Here is a 21,761-nt window from a genome sequence, read left to right as displayed (position 1 = left end):
CGAATGTATAAAAGGAATGTAATATCTAGACATTTTATAGTTTGTCTATATGAATCATAATTCGCACGCCCGCCCTAGTGTATGTCGTCTGCATCATCACACTTCACGACGAAAACAATGATTCTGTTGAAAGTTACGAAAAGTTAATAAACACAAAATGCAAATATTAAAATTAAAACAAATTGAAGTTATAGGAGCAATGTCAGGCTCTTACCTTGTTCGAGGAATGTATCCATCAATATCCACAAAAACGAGTGATATATAAATCATCTACAGATTTCCGAAGTGATGTGTCTTTCAACAATCGAATATACGAAATGTATCGTTTCAGGTTGTTCACATTGCTGTATAGTTTCACTGGTTACCTGGCAACTGATTCCATAATGTGCGGCATTCTTTTCAAAAAGTAATCAGTTAGCCAAGAGTGAGAAATCAATCAATGTATGGGCGGTTAATCCTTTGAAAGAAGTGTGTTGTTCTTACATAGACACAGATACGACAGAGTGTATTCAGTATAGATTAGTAAATGTACATACATAAACACTACCTTTTGACAAATCCCCCATTTAAATCCGCATAAAACTAATTAATCAATCAGCGTGTTATCGGTTAATCCTTTGATCGATCCAGACACAAGAAATGCCACATGGGGTCTTTGTCGGGTAACCTAAGTGGCGTTACCACTAAATATACCTGTAATAAATTCATTAACTGAGCATCAAGTGAATGATGACAAATAACGTGTAGGTTTATACCGCCTAACACGGATTACAACCTAGCGACACCAAGTGATTTTGACAGAATCGTCTATGAAAACAAGGGTTGTAACTCGAAAACTAGGCAAAGTAAGAGACAAAACTAAGTCATAGCAGATTGTGAGAACATATAGCTTTCATTATTCACAACAGCTTTCGCGATTTCAGGTTTGTACAAACCTGTAAACGAAATAATTTACCCCCTGAAATGTAGATGAATACTGCAAGACCCTCATTTCTATACCTACTATTACGTCACGGAGACGCGCCGCTCTGATTGGTTGAAATTTCGTTTGCGGCTGAGAATTGTGCACTGTTGACAAAAAGGTCGATTTAAGGTAATTAAAGATCGAAATGAGCAGATTTAATGATGTGGTTTCATTTATAACGATGTCATCAAGTGATTGTGCATTTGCACCCTATTAGAGTACGTGTGACCTTTAATATTTAGGACAACAGATTATGCTCAGGAAACTCAAGAATTCTTTAAGTTTTAATACTTTAAGGAGGAACAACCGTTTCCCTTGCAATGCGTATGAGGAACAACCATTGTCTTTGTCATATTTAGAAGGTCCAACCATTGGCCTTGCTGTCATACCTAGGAGGACCAAACATTTTCCTTGTCCTACTATTTAGGAGGACCAACCATTGTCCTCGTCCTACTATTTAGGTGGACCAACCATTGTCCTCGTCCTACTATTTAGGTGGACCAACCATTGTCCTCGTCCTACTATTTAGGAGGACCAACCATTGTGCTTGTCCTACTATATAGGAGGACCAACCACTGTCCTTATCATAATTAGGGGGACCAACCATTGTCCTTGCTGTCATATCTAGGAAGATCAACCGTTGTCCTTGATGTCATACCTAGGGGGAATAAGCATTGTCCTTGTCCTACTATTTAGGAGGAACAAGCATTGTCCTTGTTGTCATACTTAGGAGGAACAAGCATTGCCCTTGAATACTTCAGAAAAACAGTCATTGTCTGAATCCGAATGCATAAGAGAACCAACCATTGTCTTTGCTGTAATATAAGAATGAAGATTTTTATGGATATCAACTTCTTTATGAGAGAACACAACGTTTCGGAGTTAATGCTTACTCCTTCATCAGGTGATCATTACTAATCATCACCTGATGAAGGAGTAAGCATTAACTCCGAAACGTTGTGTTCTCTCATAAAGAAGTTGATATCCATAAAAATCTTCATTCTTATGTATTTTCACTTCTAAATGACATTCAAAGATTTGCTGTAATACTTCAAAAGAACAAACCATTGCCCTCACTGCCCGCACACAACATGAAGATTTGACGTTCACTATGAGTTCATTACTAATCAACCATCATGAAGAGATGTCCACACCCTATGCGACAGTCACGCACACTAAAGCCTACTATTAACACATACCCTATAATCTTCTATCAACACAGACACTACTCACTATCGACACTGACAATACCCACTATCAACACAGGCACTACATACTATCATAACACGCTACTCACTATCAACACAAACACTACCCTCTATCTACACAGATGCTACACTCTTCTATCAACACAGACACTACCAACTATCAGTACAGACACTACTCACTATTAACACAGGCACTACCCACTATCAACATAAACAATACCCTTCTATCAACACAGACGCTCCACCCTCCTATCAACACAGACCCTACACCCTTTTATCAACAAAGATACTATCAAAACAGACACTACACCCTTCTATCAACACAGACACTACACACTTCAGTCAACACAGACACTACCAAATATCAACACAGGCAGTACCAACTATCAACACAGACCCTACACCCTTTTATCAACACAGACACTACACCCTTCTGTTAACAGAGACACGAGTCACAGATATTTCCACAGATGATACCTCATAACCAAGAAAGAGCTGATCCCCACAAACAACCTGTCCCAAATCACACGGGTTTACCCACGGGTATTTTGCTTCCTGGTCTCGACGTGGGTTGTTCTCTAGGTTTGCGTCAATGGCAGGCGCTTCCAACCGGAGACAACACTCGTCACGTAGGGCTATAATTAGATCGCGGACACCCGAGTCATGTCTCAGAGAGGTCCAGTCACGCGTGTCCTGTCGCCAGTGTAAGACGCGGGGCCCTGTTGGGGTTGACTGTCTCTGATTGGACATCTGTTAACAGTGCTGAACATTAAGGTTCGCAATTCCCCAAGCCAATAAGAGAGTATTAACTACGTCTGGTAAATACTCGTACTCAGACCAAACACTGACAGATTCATCAACCGTGTCATCAACATACGCAGAGTTTACTCTCCAAACACTGTCGATACACACAGTTTACCCTTTGTACACCGTCCATATACACAGTTTACCCTGTGTACATACTCCATAATGACAGTTTACCTGTGTAGTGTGTACACAGTCCATGCACATAGTTTACCATGTGTACACCGTTCATACACCCAGTTTACCCTTTGTACACCGTCCATATACACATTTTACCCTGTGTACATCGTATATACACACAGTTCACCTTGTGTACGCCGTATAAACAAACAGTTCGCCCTGTGCACACTGTTCATGACCACAGTTTACCCTGTATACACCATTCATACACTCAGTTTACCCTGTGTACACCGCTCATGCACACAGTTTATGCTTTGTACATACTCCATGCACATAGTTTACCCTGTATATACCGTTCATACACAGTTTACCTTGTGTACACTATCCACACATACAGTTTACCCTGTGTATACCATCCATACACATAGTTTACGCTGTGTACATACTCCATACACACAGGTTACCTTGTGTACACCGTCCATACACAGTCTACCCTGTGTACACCGTCCATACACACAGGTTACCCTGTGTACACCGTCCATACACACAGTCTACCCTGTGTACACCGTCCACACACACAGTTCACCTTGTGTACACCGTCCATACACACAGGTTACCCTGTGTACACCGTCCATACACACAGGTTACCCTGTGTACACCGTCCATACACATAGTTCGCCATATGTACATACTCTATACACAAAGTTTACCCTGTGTACACCTTCCACTGTATGAACTGTATGGTCGTGGTGCAGGTATGCCTCCCTGTTCAACCTGTATCGAAAGATTCCTGAAAAATTACAAAAGTTTCCGTTATCTGGCAAAAATCATCATTAGCGACACTGTAAGCGCCAGGTCGTCTTCACTGGAGCCATAAATCACCTTATCGGAAGTGAGACTCCCTCCTTCACTCACTAGTTACGGAAACACACTTCCTTTTAAAGGCGAAGCGCTTACAACCGAAACAAACACAACCCATGTTGGGCCCCACCCTCCACCCTCACATAAGCGTATCGATGTCATTTGCGCATGTGCCAATATCTAAACGATTCAGTGAGTAATATCAAGATCACTAAACGTCAACACTACATGTTCAGATTGAGTATCGCCTCTAGTTCGTAAAGACTGACACTATTCCACGCTGTCACCCCAGAGGCACTGTCACATCCCCGGACACTACCACCCCCTTCCTAGCTTACTGTGCACAGGTGGGATATTCCCAGCGACAACACCTGGCTCGCGGGGAAGGTGAGTGGATGTGTTGACACAGACTCGTGTGTACCTGAATGAAGTGTGTGTACATACATAGATGGGCTATGGACATTTTTCGCTTACCAATGTTTTGATCCATATAGATATCGTTGATCTATCTTGATACGAATGTCTACAGGTATACATACCTGTCTGCACGGATATACACGGGTCTGTAGGTCTATATAAGTATACACAGGTCTGTAGGTCTATATGGGTAAACACAGGTCTGTAGGTCTATATGGGTATCCATACATACCTCTGTAAGTCTATACAGGTATACTCAAGTCTGGAGGCCTCTATAGGTATACACAGGTCTGCAGGTCTATATACACATACACAGGTCTGTAGATCTATATATAGGTATACACAGGTCTGTAGGTCTATATAGGTATATACAGGCCTGTAGGTCTATATAGGTATACATAGGTCTGTAGGTCTATATAAGTATACACAGGTCTGTAGGTCTATATGGGTACACACAGGTCTGTAGGTCTATATGGGTAAACACAGGTCTGTAGGTCTATATGGGTAAACACAGGTCTGTAGGTCTATATGGGTAAACACAGGTCTGTAGGTCTGTATAGGTATACATAGGTCTGTAGTTCTCTATAGGCATACATAGGTCTGTAGGTCTATATAGGTATACACAGGTCTGTAGATCTATATGGCTATACACAGGTCTGTAGGTCTATGTGAGTAAACACAGGTCTGTAGGTCTATATGGGTAAACACAGGTCTGTAGGTCTATATAGGTATACATAGGTCTGTAGGTCTATATAAGTATACACAGGTCTGTAGGTCTATATGGGAAACACAGGTCTGTAGGTCTATATGGGAAACACAGGTCTGTAGGTCTATATGGGTAAACACAGGTCTGTAGGTCTATATGGGTATACATAGGTCTGTAGTTCTATATAGGCATACATAGGTCTGTAGGTCTATATAGGTATATACAGGTCTGTAGGTCTATATAGGTATACATAGGTCTGTAGGTCTATATAAGTATACACAGGTCTGCAGGTCTGTATATGTATACACAGGTCTGTAGATCTATATGGGTATACATAGGTCTGTAGGTCTATATAAGTATACACAGGTCTGTAGGTCTATATGGGTAAACACAGGTCTGTAGGTCTATATGGGTAAACACAGGTCTGTAGGTCTATATAGGTATACATAGGTTTGTAGTTCTATATAGGCATGCATAGGTCTGTAGGTCTATATAGGTATATACAGGTCTGTAGGTATATATAGGTATACATAGGTCTGTAGGTCTATATAAATATACACAGGTCTGTAGGTCTATATGAGTAAACACATGTCTGTAGGTCTATATAGGTATACATAGGTCTGTAGGTCTATAAAGGTATACATAGGTCTGTAGGTCTATTTTGGTATACATAGGTCTGTAAGTCTATGTAAGTATACACAGGTCTGTAGGTCTATATGGGTAAACACAGGTCTGTAGGTCTATATAGGTATACATAGGTCTGTAGTTCTATATAGGCATACATAGGTCTGTAGGTCTATATAGGTATATACAGGCCTGTAGGTCTATATAGGTATACATAGGTCTGTAGGTCTGTATAAATATACACAGGTCTGTCGGTCTATATGGGTATTCATAGGTCTGTAGATCTATGTAGGTATACATAGGTCTGTAAGTCTATACAGGTATGCAGAGGTCTGTAAGCCTATATAGGTTTACATAGGTCTGTAGGTCTATTTAGGTACACACAGGTCTGTAGGTCTATACAGGTATGCACAAGTCTATACAGGTATACATATGTCTGTAAGTCTGTACAGGTATACACAAGTCTATATAGGTATACATACCTCTGTAAGTCTGTACGGGTATACACAAGTCTATATAGGTATACATGCCTCTGTAAGTCTGTACGGGTATACACAAGTCTATATAGGTATACATACCTCTGTAAGTCTGTACGGGTATACACAGGTCTGTAGGTTAATATAGGTATAGGTGTCTATATAGGTATACATACCTCTGTAAGTCTGTACAGGTATATACAGGTCTGTAGGTTAATATAGGTATAGGTGTCTATATAGGTATACATACCTCTGTAAGTCTGTACAGGTATACACAAGTCTATATAGGTATACATACCTCTGTAAGTCTGTACAGGTATACACAAGTCTGTATAGGTATACATACCTCTGTAAGTCTGTACGGGTATGCACAAGTCTATATAGGTATACATACCTTTGTAAGTCTGTACGGGTATACACAAGTCTATATAGGTATACATACCTTTGTAAGTCTGTACGGGTATACACAGGTCTGTAGGTTAATATAGGTATAGGTATAGGTCAGTAAGTTACAGATAAAGACTTACTGTTGTGCAGGTGTGGACAGTGTTATGAGGATAAAGACTTAGTGTTTTCAAGTGTGGGCAGTGTTATACAGATAAAGACTTACTGTTGTGCAGGTGTGGGCAGTGTTATACAGGTAAGGACTTACTGTTGTACAGGTGTGGGTAGTGTTATACAGGTAAGGACTTACTGTTGTACAGGTGTGGGTAGTGTTATGCAGATAAAAACTTACTGTTGTGCAGGTGTGGGCAGTGTTATACAGGTAAGGACTTACTGTTGTACAGGTGTGGGTAGTGTTATGCAGATAAAAACTTACTGTTGTGCAGGTGTGGGCAATGTTATACAGATAAAGATTTACTGTTGTGCAGGTGTGGGCAGTGTTATACAAAGACGTAGTACTTTGCATGTGTCGGGAATGTTATGCAGATAAAGACCCTGTACTCTACAAATGAAGGCAGGGTGGTACATATACTGCCTGTATTGTATAGATACACATGAGTGTGGTACACTCATTTGTTGTAGTGTCTATTTAGCAGGATGACATTTGGGATTGACCAGACGAGCCTGGAGGCTCTACCACAGCACGAGCGAATCAAGGTCTGCAAACAGATTCGTCAGAAGCAGATCGAGAACTACGTATGCTTCCTGTCTGAGCAGGGTCGACCACCCGTAACAAGCAGACCTAACAAGAAGAACACTACAGTCCACTTCAGTGTTAACCACTTGCTACAGACAGCCATTGAGAGTTTCAATGACAGAGAAGGTAAGTCAACCTCTTTCTGTTGTACAAACATGTCATACAAACTTTTGGTCTGTTCTGTAGATTTAGAGACGTGCCATACAGACTTTTGTGCCATACTGGATGTGCCGTATTTATTAAACGGCATTTCTAGAACATCAGTGTCTATCAGATAAACTGTAGCTGTAGTATTTCTAGACCATCAGTGTCTATCAAACTGTAGCTGTAGTATTTCTAGACTGTCAGTGTCTATCAGACTGTAGCTGTAGTATTTCTAGACCATCAGCGTCTATCAAACTGTAGCTGTAGTATTTCTAGACCGTCAGTGTCTATCAAACTGTAGCTGTAGTATTTCTAGACCGTCAGTGTCTATCAAACTGTAGCTGTAGTATTTCTAGACCATCAGTGTCTATCAAACTGTGGCTGTAGTATTTCTAGACCATCAGTGTCTGTCAAACTGTAGCTGTAGTATTTCTAGACCGTCAGTGTCTATCAAACTGTAGCTGTAGTATTTCTAGACCATCAGCGTCTATCAAACTGTAGCTGTAGTATTTCTAGACCATCAGTGTCTGTCAAACTGTAGCTGTAGTATTTCTAGACCATCAGTGTCTGTCAAACTGTAGCTGTAGTATTTCTAGAACATCAGTGGCTATCAAACTGTAGCTGTAGTATTTCTAGAACATCAGTGGCTATTACACTGTAGCTGTAGTATTTCTAGACCATCAGTGTCTATCAAACTGTAGCTGTAGTATTTATAGACCATCAGTGTCTATCAAACTGTAGCTGTAGTATTTCTATAACATCAGTGGCTATTAAACTGTAGCTGTAGTATTTCTAGAACATCAGTGGCTATTACACTGTAGCTGCGTGATTCCTGAATGTGGCACTTGTTCCCCTTGCTTTTGTTGTTTTTTTTTACATCCAGGGTATAGTGGAGTGTTATTGGAACATATGCCCTGGAGATATTGAGGAAGCTGTTCGCCTTGCTTGTGTTGGTTTCGACTTCCAGGATATAGTGAAGTGTTATGGGAATGTATGCCTTGGAGACATCGAGGATACTGTGTTGCATGTCTTGGTTTCGACATCCAGGGTGTATTGAAATGTTATCAGAATGCAACCCTGGAGATATCGAGGATGGTGTGTTGGTTGTTTTTGTTGCGACATCCAGGGTAAAGTGGAGTGTTTTCGGAATGTATACCCTGGAGATATCGAGGATGGTGTGTTGGTTGTTTTTGTTGCGACATCCAGGGTAAAGTGGAGTGTTTTTGGAATGTATACCCTGGAGATATCGAGGATGGTGTGTTGGTTGTTTTTGTTGCGACATCCAGGGTAAAGTGGAGTGTTTTCGGAATGTATTCCCTGGAGATATCGAGGATGGTGTGTTGGTTGTTTTTGTTGCGACATCCAGGGTAAAGTGGAGTGTTTTCGGAATGAATACCCTGGAGATATCGAGGATGGTGTGTTGGTTGTTTTTGTTGCGACATCCAGGGTAAAGTGGAGTGTTTTCGGAATGTATACCCTGGAGATATTGAGGATGGTGTGTTGGTTGTTTTTGTTGCGACATCCAGGGTAAAGTGGAGTGTTTTCGGAATGTATACCCTGGAGATATCGAGGATGGTGTGTTGGTTGTTTTTGTTGCGACATCCAGGGTAAAGTGGAGTGTTTTCGGAATGAATACCCTGGAGATATCGAGGATGGTGTGTTGGTTGTTTTTGTTGCGACATCCAGGGTAAAGTGGAGTGTTTTCGGAATGTATACCCTGGAGATATCGAGGATGGTGTGTTGGTTGTTTTTGTTGCGACATCCAGGGTAAAGTGGAGTGTTTTCGGAATGTATACCCTGGAGATATCGAGGATGGTGTGTTGGTTGTTTTTGTTGCGACATCCAGGGTAAAGTGGAGTGTTTTCGGAATGTATACCCTGGAGATATCAAGGATGGTGTGTTGCTTGTTTTTGTTGCGACATCCAGGGTAAAGTGGAGTGTTTTCGGAATGTATACCCTGGAGATATCGAGGATGGTGTGTTGGTTGTTTTTGTTGCGACATCCAGGGTAAAGTGGAGTGTTTTCGGAATGTATACCCTGGAGATATTGAGGATGGTGTGTTGGTTGTTTTTGTTGCGACATCCAGGGTAAAGTGGAGTGTTTTCGGAATGTATACCCTGGAGATATCGAGGATGGTGTGTTGGTTGTTTTTGTTGCGACATCCAGGGTGTATTGAAATGTTATCAGAATGCAACCCTGGAGATATCGAGGATGGTGTGTTGGTTGTTTTTGTTGCGACATCCAGGGTAAAGTGGAGTGTTTTCGGAATGTATACCCTGGAGATATCGAGGATGGTGTGTTGGTTGTTTTTGTTGCGACATCCAGGGTAAAGTGGAGTGTTTTCGGAATGTATACCCTGGAGATATCGAGGATGGTGTGTTGGTTGTTTTTGTTGCGACATCCAGGGTAAAGTGGAGTGTTTTCGGAATGTATTCCCTGGAGATATCGAGGATGGTGTGTTGGTTGTTTTTGTTGCGACATCCAGGGTAAAGTGGAGTGTTTTCGGAATGAATACCCTGGAGATATCGAGGATGGTGTGTTGGTTGTTTTTGTTGCGACATCCAGGGTAAAGTGGAGTGTTTTCGGAATGAATACCCTGGAGATATCGAGGATGGTGTGTTGGTTGTTTTTGTTGCGACATCCAGGGTAAAGTGGAGTGTTTTCGGAATGTATACCCTGGAGATATCGAGGATGGTGTGTTGGTTGTTTTTGTTGCGACATCCAGGGTAAAGTGGAGTGTTTTCGGAATGTATACCCTGGAGATATCGAGGATGGTGTGTTGGTTGTTTTTGTTGCGACATCCAGGGTAAAGTGGAGTGTTTTCGGAATGTATACCCTGGAGATATCGAGGATGGTGTGTTGGTTGTTTTTGTTGCGACATCCAGGGTAAAGTGGAGTGTTTTCGGAATGTATACCCTGGAGATATCGAGGATGGTGTGTTGGTTGTTTTTGTTGCGACATCCAGGGTAAAGTGGAGTGTTTTCGGAATGTATACCCTGGAGATATCGAGGATGGTGTGTTGGTTGTTTTTGTTGCGACATCCAGGGTAAAGTGGAGTGTTTTCGGAATGTATACCCTGGAGATATCAAGGATGCTGTGTTGCTTGTGTTGATTTCGACATGTAGATAGGTATCACATGGTCGTCTGACTGTCAGTACACCTTGGAATCAGTGTTAGCTCTTGTTAGCAGTTAGTATACACCATGTTTAATTAACTGTTTTCTGCATACTATGAGCATGTTTCACGAGAGCTCCTTTTGCATTTAAAAGGAGTTTATTGTTTTCATACAAGTAATATGTTTGCATGGCATACCCGGTGGGCATTTGTCAAGAATGTTTTGTGACCTCTCCTTCCAGTTGATGACCTTGTGAAGGGCGGGGCCGATGTTAACTTCACCACTGCCAACAACACAACACTTCTACACAAGGTAGGAAGTCAGTAGGACCATCAGCACATTGCTACAGTAACATGAACTCAACACCTGGGAATTCACTTCATGTTTATTCTGCCAAAACATTAAATTAAAGAAGAATTACATTAAAACTTTCTGCATCCCTTGAGACATCATCTGATTAAAAAATAGCAGAAATTCTTATGATTGCTTCCCTCCATCATTTGTTTCTGATCAACAGGTTTAACTTCAAATAAACATTCTAAACGTGGATCATCTTGTGTTGTCTTGCCTTGTGCTGACTGAAGGAGTTGTTTTCAAAATATTTTCTGTGTACTTGTTCTGTGTTAAAGTTTTCAAAAATTTCACTGAATCGTAAATTTTGTTTGTATTTAAGATGTTTTAATCTAAAGGCAGCAAATCTATGTCAGCTTTTGTGCGAAAAATTGGCTAATTTGTTCTAAACTGTTGTCTGCTGATGCTGTGAGTGTGTTCAAGCCATAGTTTTCCTTTGTCTCCTGACGCAGTTTTGTGAAGACAGGATAGACTAATTAGTTGGCAAGATCCCCTTACCCCAGCCATAATCACAGATGATTTCAAGAAAGTAACCAACATTCATTAGGTCCCAAGATAGCATGTCATCCACCTGACAAAAGGGCAAGGAATAACCCAAAAATGTTCTGAAAACAATAAAGAAGAAGTTGACATCCATAACATTTTGTCATATATTAGAATACTGACTTCTAAATGCCTCTCAAGAACCTCAAGGGTTTCCAGGGGTACCCTGTCAGAGTCCCAGAGTACCTTACTATTAAGGAGGAAAGAATCCAGTGACTCATTTGTTGTCTTATGATGGAGGTTGATTCGGTGGAAGACACGTCTGTAAAGGTAGAGATTGCCAGATGCTAAATCCTCCCTAGCTCCATGGAAGATGGTCTCCATTTAGCAGATCATGTCAGCATGCCAGTTGTTGTCTTTCTGTGAGAGCCCCTGTGCCACAACATTTTGTTTCATTACCTATACTGTTCCTACTTTTGTATGGACCATTCCAAGTTTTGGAATTTTAACTGATGAGGACCTTACTTTACCCCTACACTTGAGAACACCATTGTTGTTCTTTGGCTCCAACTGATTCATTCTAGTTTGCCACCACTTGTGAAGCAGAAATATGGTTCAGACCTACACAACAGATCTATTGCTTCCCTGAAACCAGAAGTCTCGCAAGCCTTGGCAGCTCTCCTTGATGAACTTTGTACGGTAGAAGACACTAAGATACTCAAGTGTTTCACCTTCTACCCAGGCAGCAAGTTCAAGGCTTACCCTCAACACAAACAGGCTCAGAACTGTAACCTCTGCAATCCGCAGGCAGCCAAACCTTCTCATCACATAAGCTTGTTGACCGGAGATAGTTAACAGATTGAGCTTGAGCCTCTCCCACACGATCATGGACGATGAGTATGATGATGAACAGGTCTACACTGAGCAAGATGATCCTACAACTAGTGATGGGAAATTCAACCCTGATCCTCTTATTGACTCCCAGAGTTTGCTGTGTGGATGTTATCAAGTGCCCAGTGCTGTCTGCAAACTACTTACAACACCCAACAATACTACAGCTACAGTTTGATACACTTGACACCAGGGCTACCACAGATATGGTATCTGATTCCTTTTGCCAAGCACCTTGGACTGACGATCAAACCCCTCAATCAGCCCATGAAGCTGATGGTATAACACCATTGGAGGTACTTGGCAAGATACACTGTAAACAGACAGGAGGTCCACACATCTTCAAACTCAATGCCCTTGTTGTCAAGCACCTTGACATCACAGCCAGTAAACCTTTCCAGTCCTTGAAGTACGTTGTTACACATCGTTCCAAGAACCAGATAGTAATCAAAGGCTCTGAGGTTGTGCATTATGGCAGTCTTCCTCGCAGGGATGCTTCTATTAGGAGAACCCGTGCTTTCCTGCTTCAAGCACCTTTGCACTAAACGGTGGTCCTACCTGGTTAATTTGTCAAACTTACTACACTGAGTGACTGTGGTCCGGATACCCAGTGGACCCTGGAGCCAAGTCTAGACAGCCCTTATAACTCAGCCCACAAACTCCAAAGAGCTTGGCCTCCTCCACATGTAATAAACTGTGTCGGCCACTCTCTTAGAGTCACAATCTTGATGACCCTGTTGTGGTGAAACGCCATGAACACATCTGCCAGGTTAGAGCCATAGCCTCTCACGCAGACATACCTGGATGTCCCAAAACTCCCACAACAACTCCCACAGACATACCTGGATGTCCCAACACTCCCGCAACAACTTCCACAGACATACCTGGATGTCCTAACTCTCCCGCAAGAACTCCCAAAGACATACCTGGATGTCCCAACACTCCCGCAACAACTCCCACAGTACCACCACCCTGACAACTGCCTCACCAAGAATGCAAGGGACAAATTTCATGACCTCCACAATCAGTTTGAAGATGTTTTCAACCCTAGTGTTGGTAAATCTAATTGTTTCAGTGGAAACATACAAGCAGTTGTCAATATAGGTCCAACGCTCCCTCCACAGAGGAAAGGAAGTCTCTGCCAGTACAACTGGGACATGCTTGTTGGACTCCAACACACGCTGGGTGAACTCGAGTCTACAGGCATGTTCATTAAACCAGTGCAAATGAATGTCTCTGTCAAGTACCTAAACCTCTCCTTCCTTGTTCGCAAACCCAAAGATGGAAGTCATCTTGTCACCTCATTTGGAAAAGTCAGTCAGTACAGCAAACCTCAGCCTTCGCTCATGCGTAATGTTGATTGCGTACTACTTGACATTGGCAAATGGAGATTCATCATTGTGTCAAAGCTTTCTACCAGATACTTTTGGCTCATTCCTCTATGAAATACTGTGGAGTTGTCACTTCCTTCACAGGTATAAGAGTATACACCAGATGTGCCATGGGGATGCAGGGATCTGAGACTTGCCTGGAAGGACTCATGTGCAGAGTCCTTGGACACCTAATTGGAGAAGGATGCATGGCAAAGATAGCTGATGACCTTTTCTGCAGTGGTGATTTCCCAGATGTGGTCCTACACTATCGGAGTCATGTACTCAAAGCTCTGAAGGACAATAATATGAGGCTCATAATGTCGAAAACAATCATCAGTAAACGTTCCCCAACGATCCTTGGATGGATCTGGTCACAAGGGCACTTTCATCAGTTGACCTACCCAACACGTCCATGGACTCTATTCCTTCACAGGTGCCTACAAAGTGTTAAGTCATCTTCTACACAGATAGGCACAGCTTCTGGATCCTGTTGACTGAGCTACACCGGGGAGACAGTCACAAGAAAAGATTATCTGGATGGATGAACTAACTGAAAGTTTCAAAAGGCTCAAGCTGCCCTGTCTAATTGTAAATCCATCATCTGACTAAGACCAACTGTTTATGGGATAGTCACTGATGCCTCTGTCAAGAACAAAGGCCTTGCTGCTACCTTCTACACACTCATAGAGAACAAACTCTTTCTTGGCGGGTTCTTCAATGCAACACTAAAGAAACATCAACTTGCCTGGCTGGAGTAGAAGCTTTGGGCGTCTGCACATATTTCAAATACTTTGCCCCCATATATCATTGACAAAACAAACTGTCCAAGTTCTCACAGATGGTCGACCTTGTGTCCAAGCATACGAAAAACTCATACAAGGGGAGTTCAAATGATACAACTTTCTTGACAACTGTCAACAGATACATAGTTCAGATCAGACACATATCTAATTAGCTAACTTGCCTTCAGATTATGTCAAATCACACCCCTTAGAGTGCTCAGACCAAAAGCTGCCAGATATGCCAGTTCATCCACCAAACAGAGTGTTCAGTTATACATGGCCTCTCTATCAAAGCTATCACTAGCTGAGCTGCATGGCTGGATACCCAATACAGGTGCCCGGACCTCAGATGCTCCCATTCTCACCTCATACAAGGAACCTGTCCTTCAAAGAAGATGACAAATGTTCCCAATAAAACGCTACATGCAAGAACTTACCATAGCTCAGGGTGGATTGCTAGTTGTCAAGGCTTCCTCACCATTTGAACCGAGTCTTGAAAGAATCGTTGTACCATGTGAAGTTTTGGATGGTCTCCTCACTGCCATACACATCCGGTTTGACCACCCAACACAGTGTCAAGTCTCTGTTCAACAGATAAGTCATTGTTCTTGGAATTGACATAAGCCGCTGCCTGAGTTCTGTCATCCTGCCACCATTGTATGTTGCTGAAATCATTCCCCAAACAACTTTACTCCCAGACCTCAAAGCCTTTGATTGATCGCGCTGGCATGTTTAGGCTGATATTTCACACCGTGTCGCAGTTGTCCCGTACTATCGTTCTATGTTGCAGGACCCTACCATACAGGATGGCCACCTTCCGCGAGTAGGGTTTCTAACCTCCCGGACCAGCTCCAGGCTAGTGACCATGTTGAACTCCAGAGAGATGTTGTCGATATTGTAACAGGCCTCATCATCATTAGACAAAATGGATGATATCTAGATGGATGATTTTGGTGCTCACTGATATTGAAGACACTTTATTTACTACCAGCTTGAGCAACAAGCTCTTAAATCAAACCGTCAATGATTATTACAACGGTTTAAAACTTGATAGAGATTACATTGAGCCACAGTATCAAGAGTGTTCCAAGTTCGCTGTTGATAACTTGAAGGTTCACTCAGGGGTCGATCTCATGAACACATGCTCTAGAAAACCACTTGCCCTGGTACGCATGGTACCGACTTTATCCGCGATGAACTAAACATGAAAGATTGACGCACGGCCTAAACTTCCCTCACGGCCTAAAACTGTTGGAAAGATACCATAACAAACCCTTGCTGGGTTTTGAATTCCCTGTTTGAGAACCGTGAGGGCTGGACAAGGCCATGCAAACCTTTCCTGGAGAACTTGTGAACAACATGGGAAAACTGAATGAACTTGACGAGCACATCGCTCATGAGAAAGTAAAACTCAAGCAGGTCTTCATGTGTGTGAGATTGTAGTCATGACCTTTGTATCGCTTTTTGGGTAAATCACTCCTGTTTTGGACATGTTGAAATATTATATAGTACATAATATACTTCTCTATATTCTCGGATGCTTCTGAGTCTGCTGCTGCATGCGATTGATAACATGTTGTGGGAGCTTGAAGTCACACTCTGCGATATCACCAACCTACCGCGATGGACCAACATCAGTGACAACAACAACTAGCTGTTCTTCAATGGTGTCCACAGCCACATAACCGAAGGCTTCTACAGTATATGCTTGCTTAGCCACGAGGTTTTCCGGCCTGTTGAGAGATCTTCTGGTCCGTTGAGTGGGCGGAAACCAGATGAATGACTGAATGGAACAGTGGCGTTGATCAACAACAGAGTAAACACCTTGAGGCTCAGCTGACCATAGGCGAGGATGCTAAGTGGCTTGTCGCCAGACGACATAAAACCCACAACAAACCTCATGGTTACATTCCTGGAGTTGACAATATCGAGTTTAGATATAAATCATAATCCTGTTAGTATATGATACCTCAGCGCGATGCTACACATGACTAGTGCAGGTGACAAAATGTTAGTATATGATACCTCAGCAGTTAGTATATGATACCTCAGCAGTTAGTATATGATATGATACCTCAGCAGTTAGTATATGATACCTCAGCAGTTAGTATATGATACCTCAGCGCGATGCTACACATGACTAGTGCAGGTGACAAAATGTTAGTATATGATACCTCAGCAGTGAGTATATGATACCTCAGCAGTTAGTATATGATACCTCAGCAGTTAGTATATGATACCTCAGCGCGATGCTACACATGAGTAGTATAGGGAATAGGGGTTCTGGACCACTTTCAAGAAATGTCTCTACAAAGCCTTATTTACTAAATAAGGCTTTGGTTGGGTCATTAGCTCTTGCTACTATTACCCCTACTACAAAAAAGTTGGCGGTAATTACTATGCCTACTTTGTGTTGGTTGGAGGTAACACTGTGCCGTACGGTACGATCAATAATTCTTCTCTTACAAATCCCCTACCAGGCCCATCCCTCAAGTAGTACAAGTTAGGTTCGTCGGCTTTCATATCCACTTTATCTATGTTGTAAGTTTTGACTGACCATATAGGATCGGTGGCTCGCTTACGGCTATCGCCCTCGTGTTCCCCCGGCTGGTATAGATACCTCACTAGGGTCCTATCTGGTATCTGTTTCTCCTTCCCATGCAATGGAGCGGCCGACTCTGCAACTATTGATTTTAGTTTGATAGCGTCTGCCGGTTTCTTACCGGTGAGACGGGTGACTTCATGGTTGATTGCCGACACCACCTTGGGTAACCTCGTGACCCATTCAGTCGATCGTTTTCCAGGGGTGGCCATCTCCCTAGCATACTGATAGCCGAACAAGCGCTCAGCCAAAGTCCTATTAAATCTCTCAACTATGGCTTGGCTGCGATGGGCTCCGGCCGTGCCACGCCTGACCTTTGTATCGTGTTTGGCTAGCAGTTGTGACACGGCACCCATGAACTCCCGTCCGGGGTCAACTTGCAGCTCTGTTGGCCACGTCAGCGGGCTGCGTTTGTATATGCGTTCGAATCCTCTGGCTACCTGGGCCGAATCTTTCGTGGTCAAGGGTTCGGCTTCCTTGTAACGACTGGCTACGTCCACTACGGTTAAGGCATACTTGTACCTCTTGTCGTGGGGTAGGAACAGTAGGTCTGCCTGGTGAACGCTATTAGGTATGTTAATACCGAACCTCCTTCTAGGCACGTAGCGTGGTGCCGGCAAATAGATCTGCCACAGGGCTTGTTTTTCAAGCCACGCTTTGGCTTCCTCCGGGGGTACTCGCGCTATTTTAGCTAGCTTATCTACTGCGCTAGCTCCTTTCCAGTACCCACGCGGGCTGAAGTAAATAGCCTCAAATTTTTTCATGTCCATATGCATATGTGTTTATCCCATCAATAGCTATCCAACGTTTCGTGTCCATAGGCGACAGGGACGTCTTGTTTATAGTCAGTCCGTATATCTTATGTCCATCACTTCTAAGTGTGTTCATTTTATGCCTAAAGGTACGGGTCTTGAACAGGGCTTCCTTGAATCTGGCGTGTTTGATGTGTTGTTTCACCACATACTTCTTAACCCCCTTAGCCTTCCGGATCTCACTATTGTCGGCTTTCAGTATGGAGTACATCTTAGGTCTCAAACCTATGTACTCGGCTATGGGCGTGCCAGCACACTCGTCCTTCATCTTACCTAGGACCTTTTTATTTACAGTACTGTGTATGGCATGGGTCTTAGGGTAATCGCTGGTGTCGTATAAATCAAGGTGTTTTTTCATGTCCTCGTACACGTCCTCGGTTCGAATCTCCATCAGCAGGGAATCCGTGTCAGTGTACAGCACTTCACACCTGTCACCGTACTGTTTCTTGAGCTCGTTGTAGTAAAAGTCGTACATCAGGTGTTTGGATAAATCGAGGATGCTCATCCCCACGTAAACGGGCCGGTTGAATTTTATGTGACTTTTCTTCATGTGTAGGGCAACCAGGTTGTCTGTGAATATCTTACTACGGTTGAATGCCGGACTGGCTATCAATCTCCTGAGCTTGTCTTCCTCACTCGACCGAACCAGCTTCACGGTCACGCGTTTCCTCAGGTTCTCCATAGTCTTACCAAACACCGAGTTGTTCATGAGCTTGTAGAGATTTTTCTCAAAATCACTGGTGGCTTTTTTTCGTAGGTCTGTGTTCATTCTGATGTAGGGCTCCATCCATGGACTCTGGTCGAACATGAGCACCCTGTGTATTTTGGTCAGCCTCATACCCAACGACAGGTACAGCTGTAGGTTGCGATAGTGAACGATGTACTTGGTCTTATTCATTAAGTTAGGCACGAGTTTTTCAACGTCTGTCACACGCCCACCTGACAAGTTATGTTGGTACTCAGACATCCAGTCTGGGTTAACCCTCATACGTTCGGGGGCCAGGGGGTAGCTGTTGTGCGATGTGTGTAATTCCTTGGGATACTCTAAGTCAACCTCGAGGATATAACCTTTGTTCGTATCTGGTGCAACCCCCATAACATCAACGTGGGGTACCCATTCGAATCCCCCTGTAGGTAGATACTGGCTCATGGCCCAGCCGTACAGGTTGTTTGCGTCGAGGTAGAGAATGTGATTGGTTGGTTTGTTAGGATCGTAACCTTTCACGTATTGATTATTTGCTTTCGCGTATCGTTTGGATGCCATGGAAATCCCACCTCGCAAACCTTTCTCAGTGAATAGGTGCATGTCGTAATCTGTGAGCAATTCCAAATTAACTCCGGTCTTTTTAAGCAAGGCATCCCACAACAGACCTGGGCTGGTGTAATACCATGCGGGGTCGAGTTTATACTGCTTGAAACATGTCCGCCTAAACGTCTCAAACACGTCGGCTAACAGCAGTACATCTGTCCTCAAGTACAGGTCGTGATAATCACCCAGGTTCTTACAACCCAGTTTATTCCATACGTTAGTCGCATGCGAGTAATCATCTCGTGAGACGGACGCCTCATTCAGCTTGCTATAAAAGCAGTCAATAGGGGGTAGTCTGGTCTCGGTGAACTTGACCCAACTATCCATGTACTCATAGGGGTACACACCCTTCCTCATAAGCAGGGGTCTAGTCTCGGCGCCTGTGTATCGATCGGTGATGGGGAAGGTATTGTTGGCCTTGACCAGACTGTCGAGTGACGACAGGAGGAACTGAAACGAGTCAATGAACCTAAGTCCGTTTAAGCTGAAGGAGATGTATCTCTCCATGTTGTTGGGGATGCACGTTATATTACCATCGATTTTCGCGATGGCCTGCATGATCAAGTGTGAGTCGTACCCTCTCAAGTTGTGAAAGACAACGGGGATGTTTATTGTCTTAGGGTTGATTTTAAGCTTGAGGTTGCACGCGTTGTGAGCGGCGCCTCTATACTTACCAGTTATGTGACAGTGATCTCTCACCGAATCACCGTTAAGTGGTGAGTCACACACGTGACAGTTAGTGCTACTAGCGTGGGCTAGCCTGTCGACTCGGGTCAGACGCATGGGAGCGATTTTATACAATGCATTCCTAATAATTTTTTCTTCCTCCTGCAAACACTTTAGAAACCTTTCAGCCGCGTCAGGGCCCCTATACACTACCGGAGCTTTCGTTTCCCCGTCACAACGGACGACAATGTATCCAAACGAACAGGCTTTATGCTCTTGTGTCTTGTGGGTAAAGGTACCGGCGGCACCACTGGGGGTATCCCCCACAACTAAGGCTTCGAAGTCGGCATATATAATATAAGGCACAGACATTTGGTTCTTGTGGTTATTGAATTTTAGGATATTGTCACCTTCCTTAGGCATGTCGACTCGTATGGCCGTCTGCCCCACACCTTGACAATCATCCCGGTGGGATTCTAATAAATCAGCTCGGGTGAAGCCATGTAGACATCGTTCACAGAAGTGGGTCTTTCCTTTGTATGCTGATTGGTCATACAACAGCTTGCTAAAGTGTTTTATCCATGTGTAGTGATACTTGTCACCTCGCTGGATCATGAATATATTGATAACTTGGCGATCCTTCACCGGGCTGACCCTGTGTACTATTGTTGTGTTACCTTCGTGCCCAAAGACATTTATAGCCAGATTATTCTGTTTTTCTACTTTAGTGATCTGGGATATGGGGGTGGGTTCATCTATACCATCCCAGTTGAGCCCATCGTCTTGGGGATAGCTAGAAAGCCTATCTGAATGAGTGCCAGCTGGAAATAAGGCTGACCTGATAGCTAACCTCAGGCAATCGTTTCCTCTATTCTTAACGTTTACTATGGCATGTTTATTCCTATAGTAGGGAGGCAAGGCTAGGTATGACCCGCCTCTGAACGGCACGTAGTTAGCTATGTCTAGATAGACATTATCGATTTTATCTACAGCCCACCCGGACCCCAAGTGTGTGTAGCGTTCTAGGTATTCTCGTATCTGCTGAAAACTGGTATCGATTGATGTATCAATGGTCTCTGTATGTGTGGCGACCTCTTGTTGACCTCGGAAGTAAGGCTGAACATATTCAGTGGTACTCCCAACCTGCTTATCGAGCGACATTTTCACTGTGATCTGAAACTTGATACTTCCTAGATTATTTAGTTCCTGGTTGACCTTATCAGCTATCAGAGGCTTGATATCTGTAATGTCTATGTTTCTATCAACGTGCATGCGCCAACCTCTCAAATAGTTGCCTACAGCGCGCTCAGTGCGCACGAACTGTAGGTCAATAGCTCTATTCTGTCGTAATAATTCTACAAGCTGTGGTTTTCTCATACGGGAATACCCGCCTAAACCCAAATCGTGTGCCTCGGCTTTCAGTTGTTTTACAGTGGGAGGTTTTGCTACGGGGGCATGTGATAACAATGCGGTTAACCCGGCTCTCCCCAGGTTTGAATAACCCGTGTATCCAAGCTGTTTTGCTTGAGCTTTTAATTGTGTTACGGTAGGAGGGACTTCTAAACCTAGTAATCTCAACAATGCTGACTTCCGCATTCGAGAATACCCGATCACACCTCTCTGTTTTGCGACCCGCTTCAGCTCGCGTACAGTAGACATTGTGTTTACACCTAAGAGAACCAATGTCTAATTGCTTCACAGTAAAGGGAGGTAACCCTTTCACGCATTGGAGTCTATCTTGAGCAGTCGCCTACGTTCTTTTATGTAGCCTTTTTTATTCTCGTAGATGAGTTGATGTCTGACTACGTTCGCTCCGTGAGCTTTACATAGACAGTAGTGTCCTTTAACCCCGATACCACACACAGAACACGTGTAGTTAGGACTTCCCATATGGAAACAACAGAACCCCTGA

At 43.3% G+C, this 21,761-nt stretch overlaps 1 protein-coding gene across 1 annotated transcript in view; it reads left to right on the top strand.

Annotated features, from left to right (window-relative positions):
* Positions 1–4,153: 4,153 nt before the first annotated feature.
* Positions 4,154–21,761, top strand: part of LOC137269884 (unconventional myosin-XVI-like) — a 268,971-nt gene continuing 251,363 nt past the window's right edge. The window contains exons 1-3 of the mRNA XM_067803717.1: positions 4,154–4,344; positions 7,218–7,447; positions 10,822–10,892. Coding sequence (XP_067659818.1) covers positions 7,222–7,447; positions 10,822–10,892 — 297 coding nt within the window. The 5' untranslated portion in view covers positions 4,154–4,344; positions 7,218–7,221. The remainder of the gene's footprint in view (positions 4,345–7,217; positions 7,448–10,821; positions 10,893–21,761) is intronic.

The sequence above is a fragment of the Haliotis asinina genome, unplaced genomic scaffold, assembly GCF_037392515.1.
Source record: "Haliotis asinina isolate JCU_RB_2024 unplaced genomic scaffold, JCU_Hal_asi_v2 scaffold_18, whole genome shotgun sequence".
In the NCBI taxonomy this organism is placed as follows: Eukaryota; Metazoa; Mollusca; class Gastropoda; order Lepetellida; family Haliotidae; genus Haliotis; species Haliotis asinina.
This window is presented reverse-complemented; position numbering and strand designations above follow the sequence as displayed.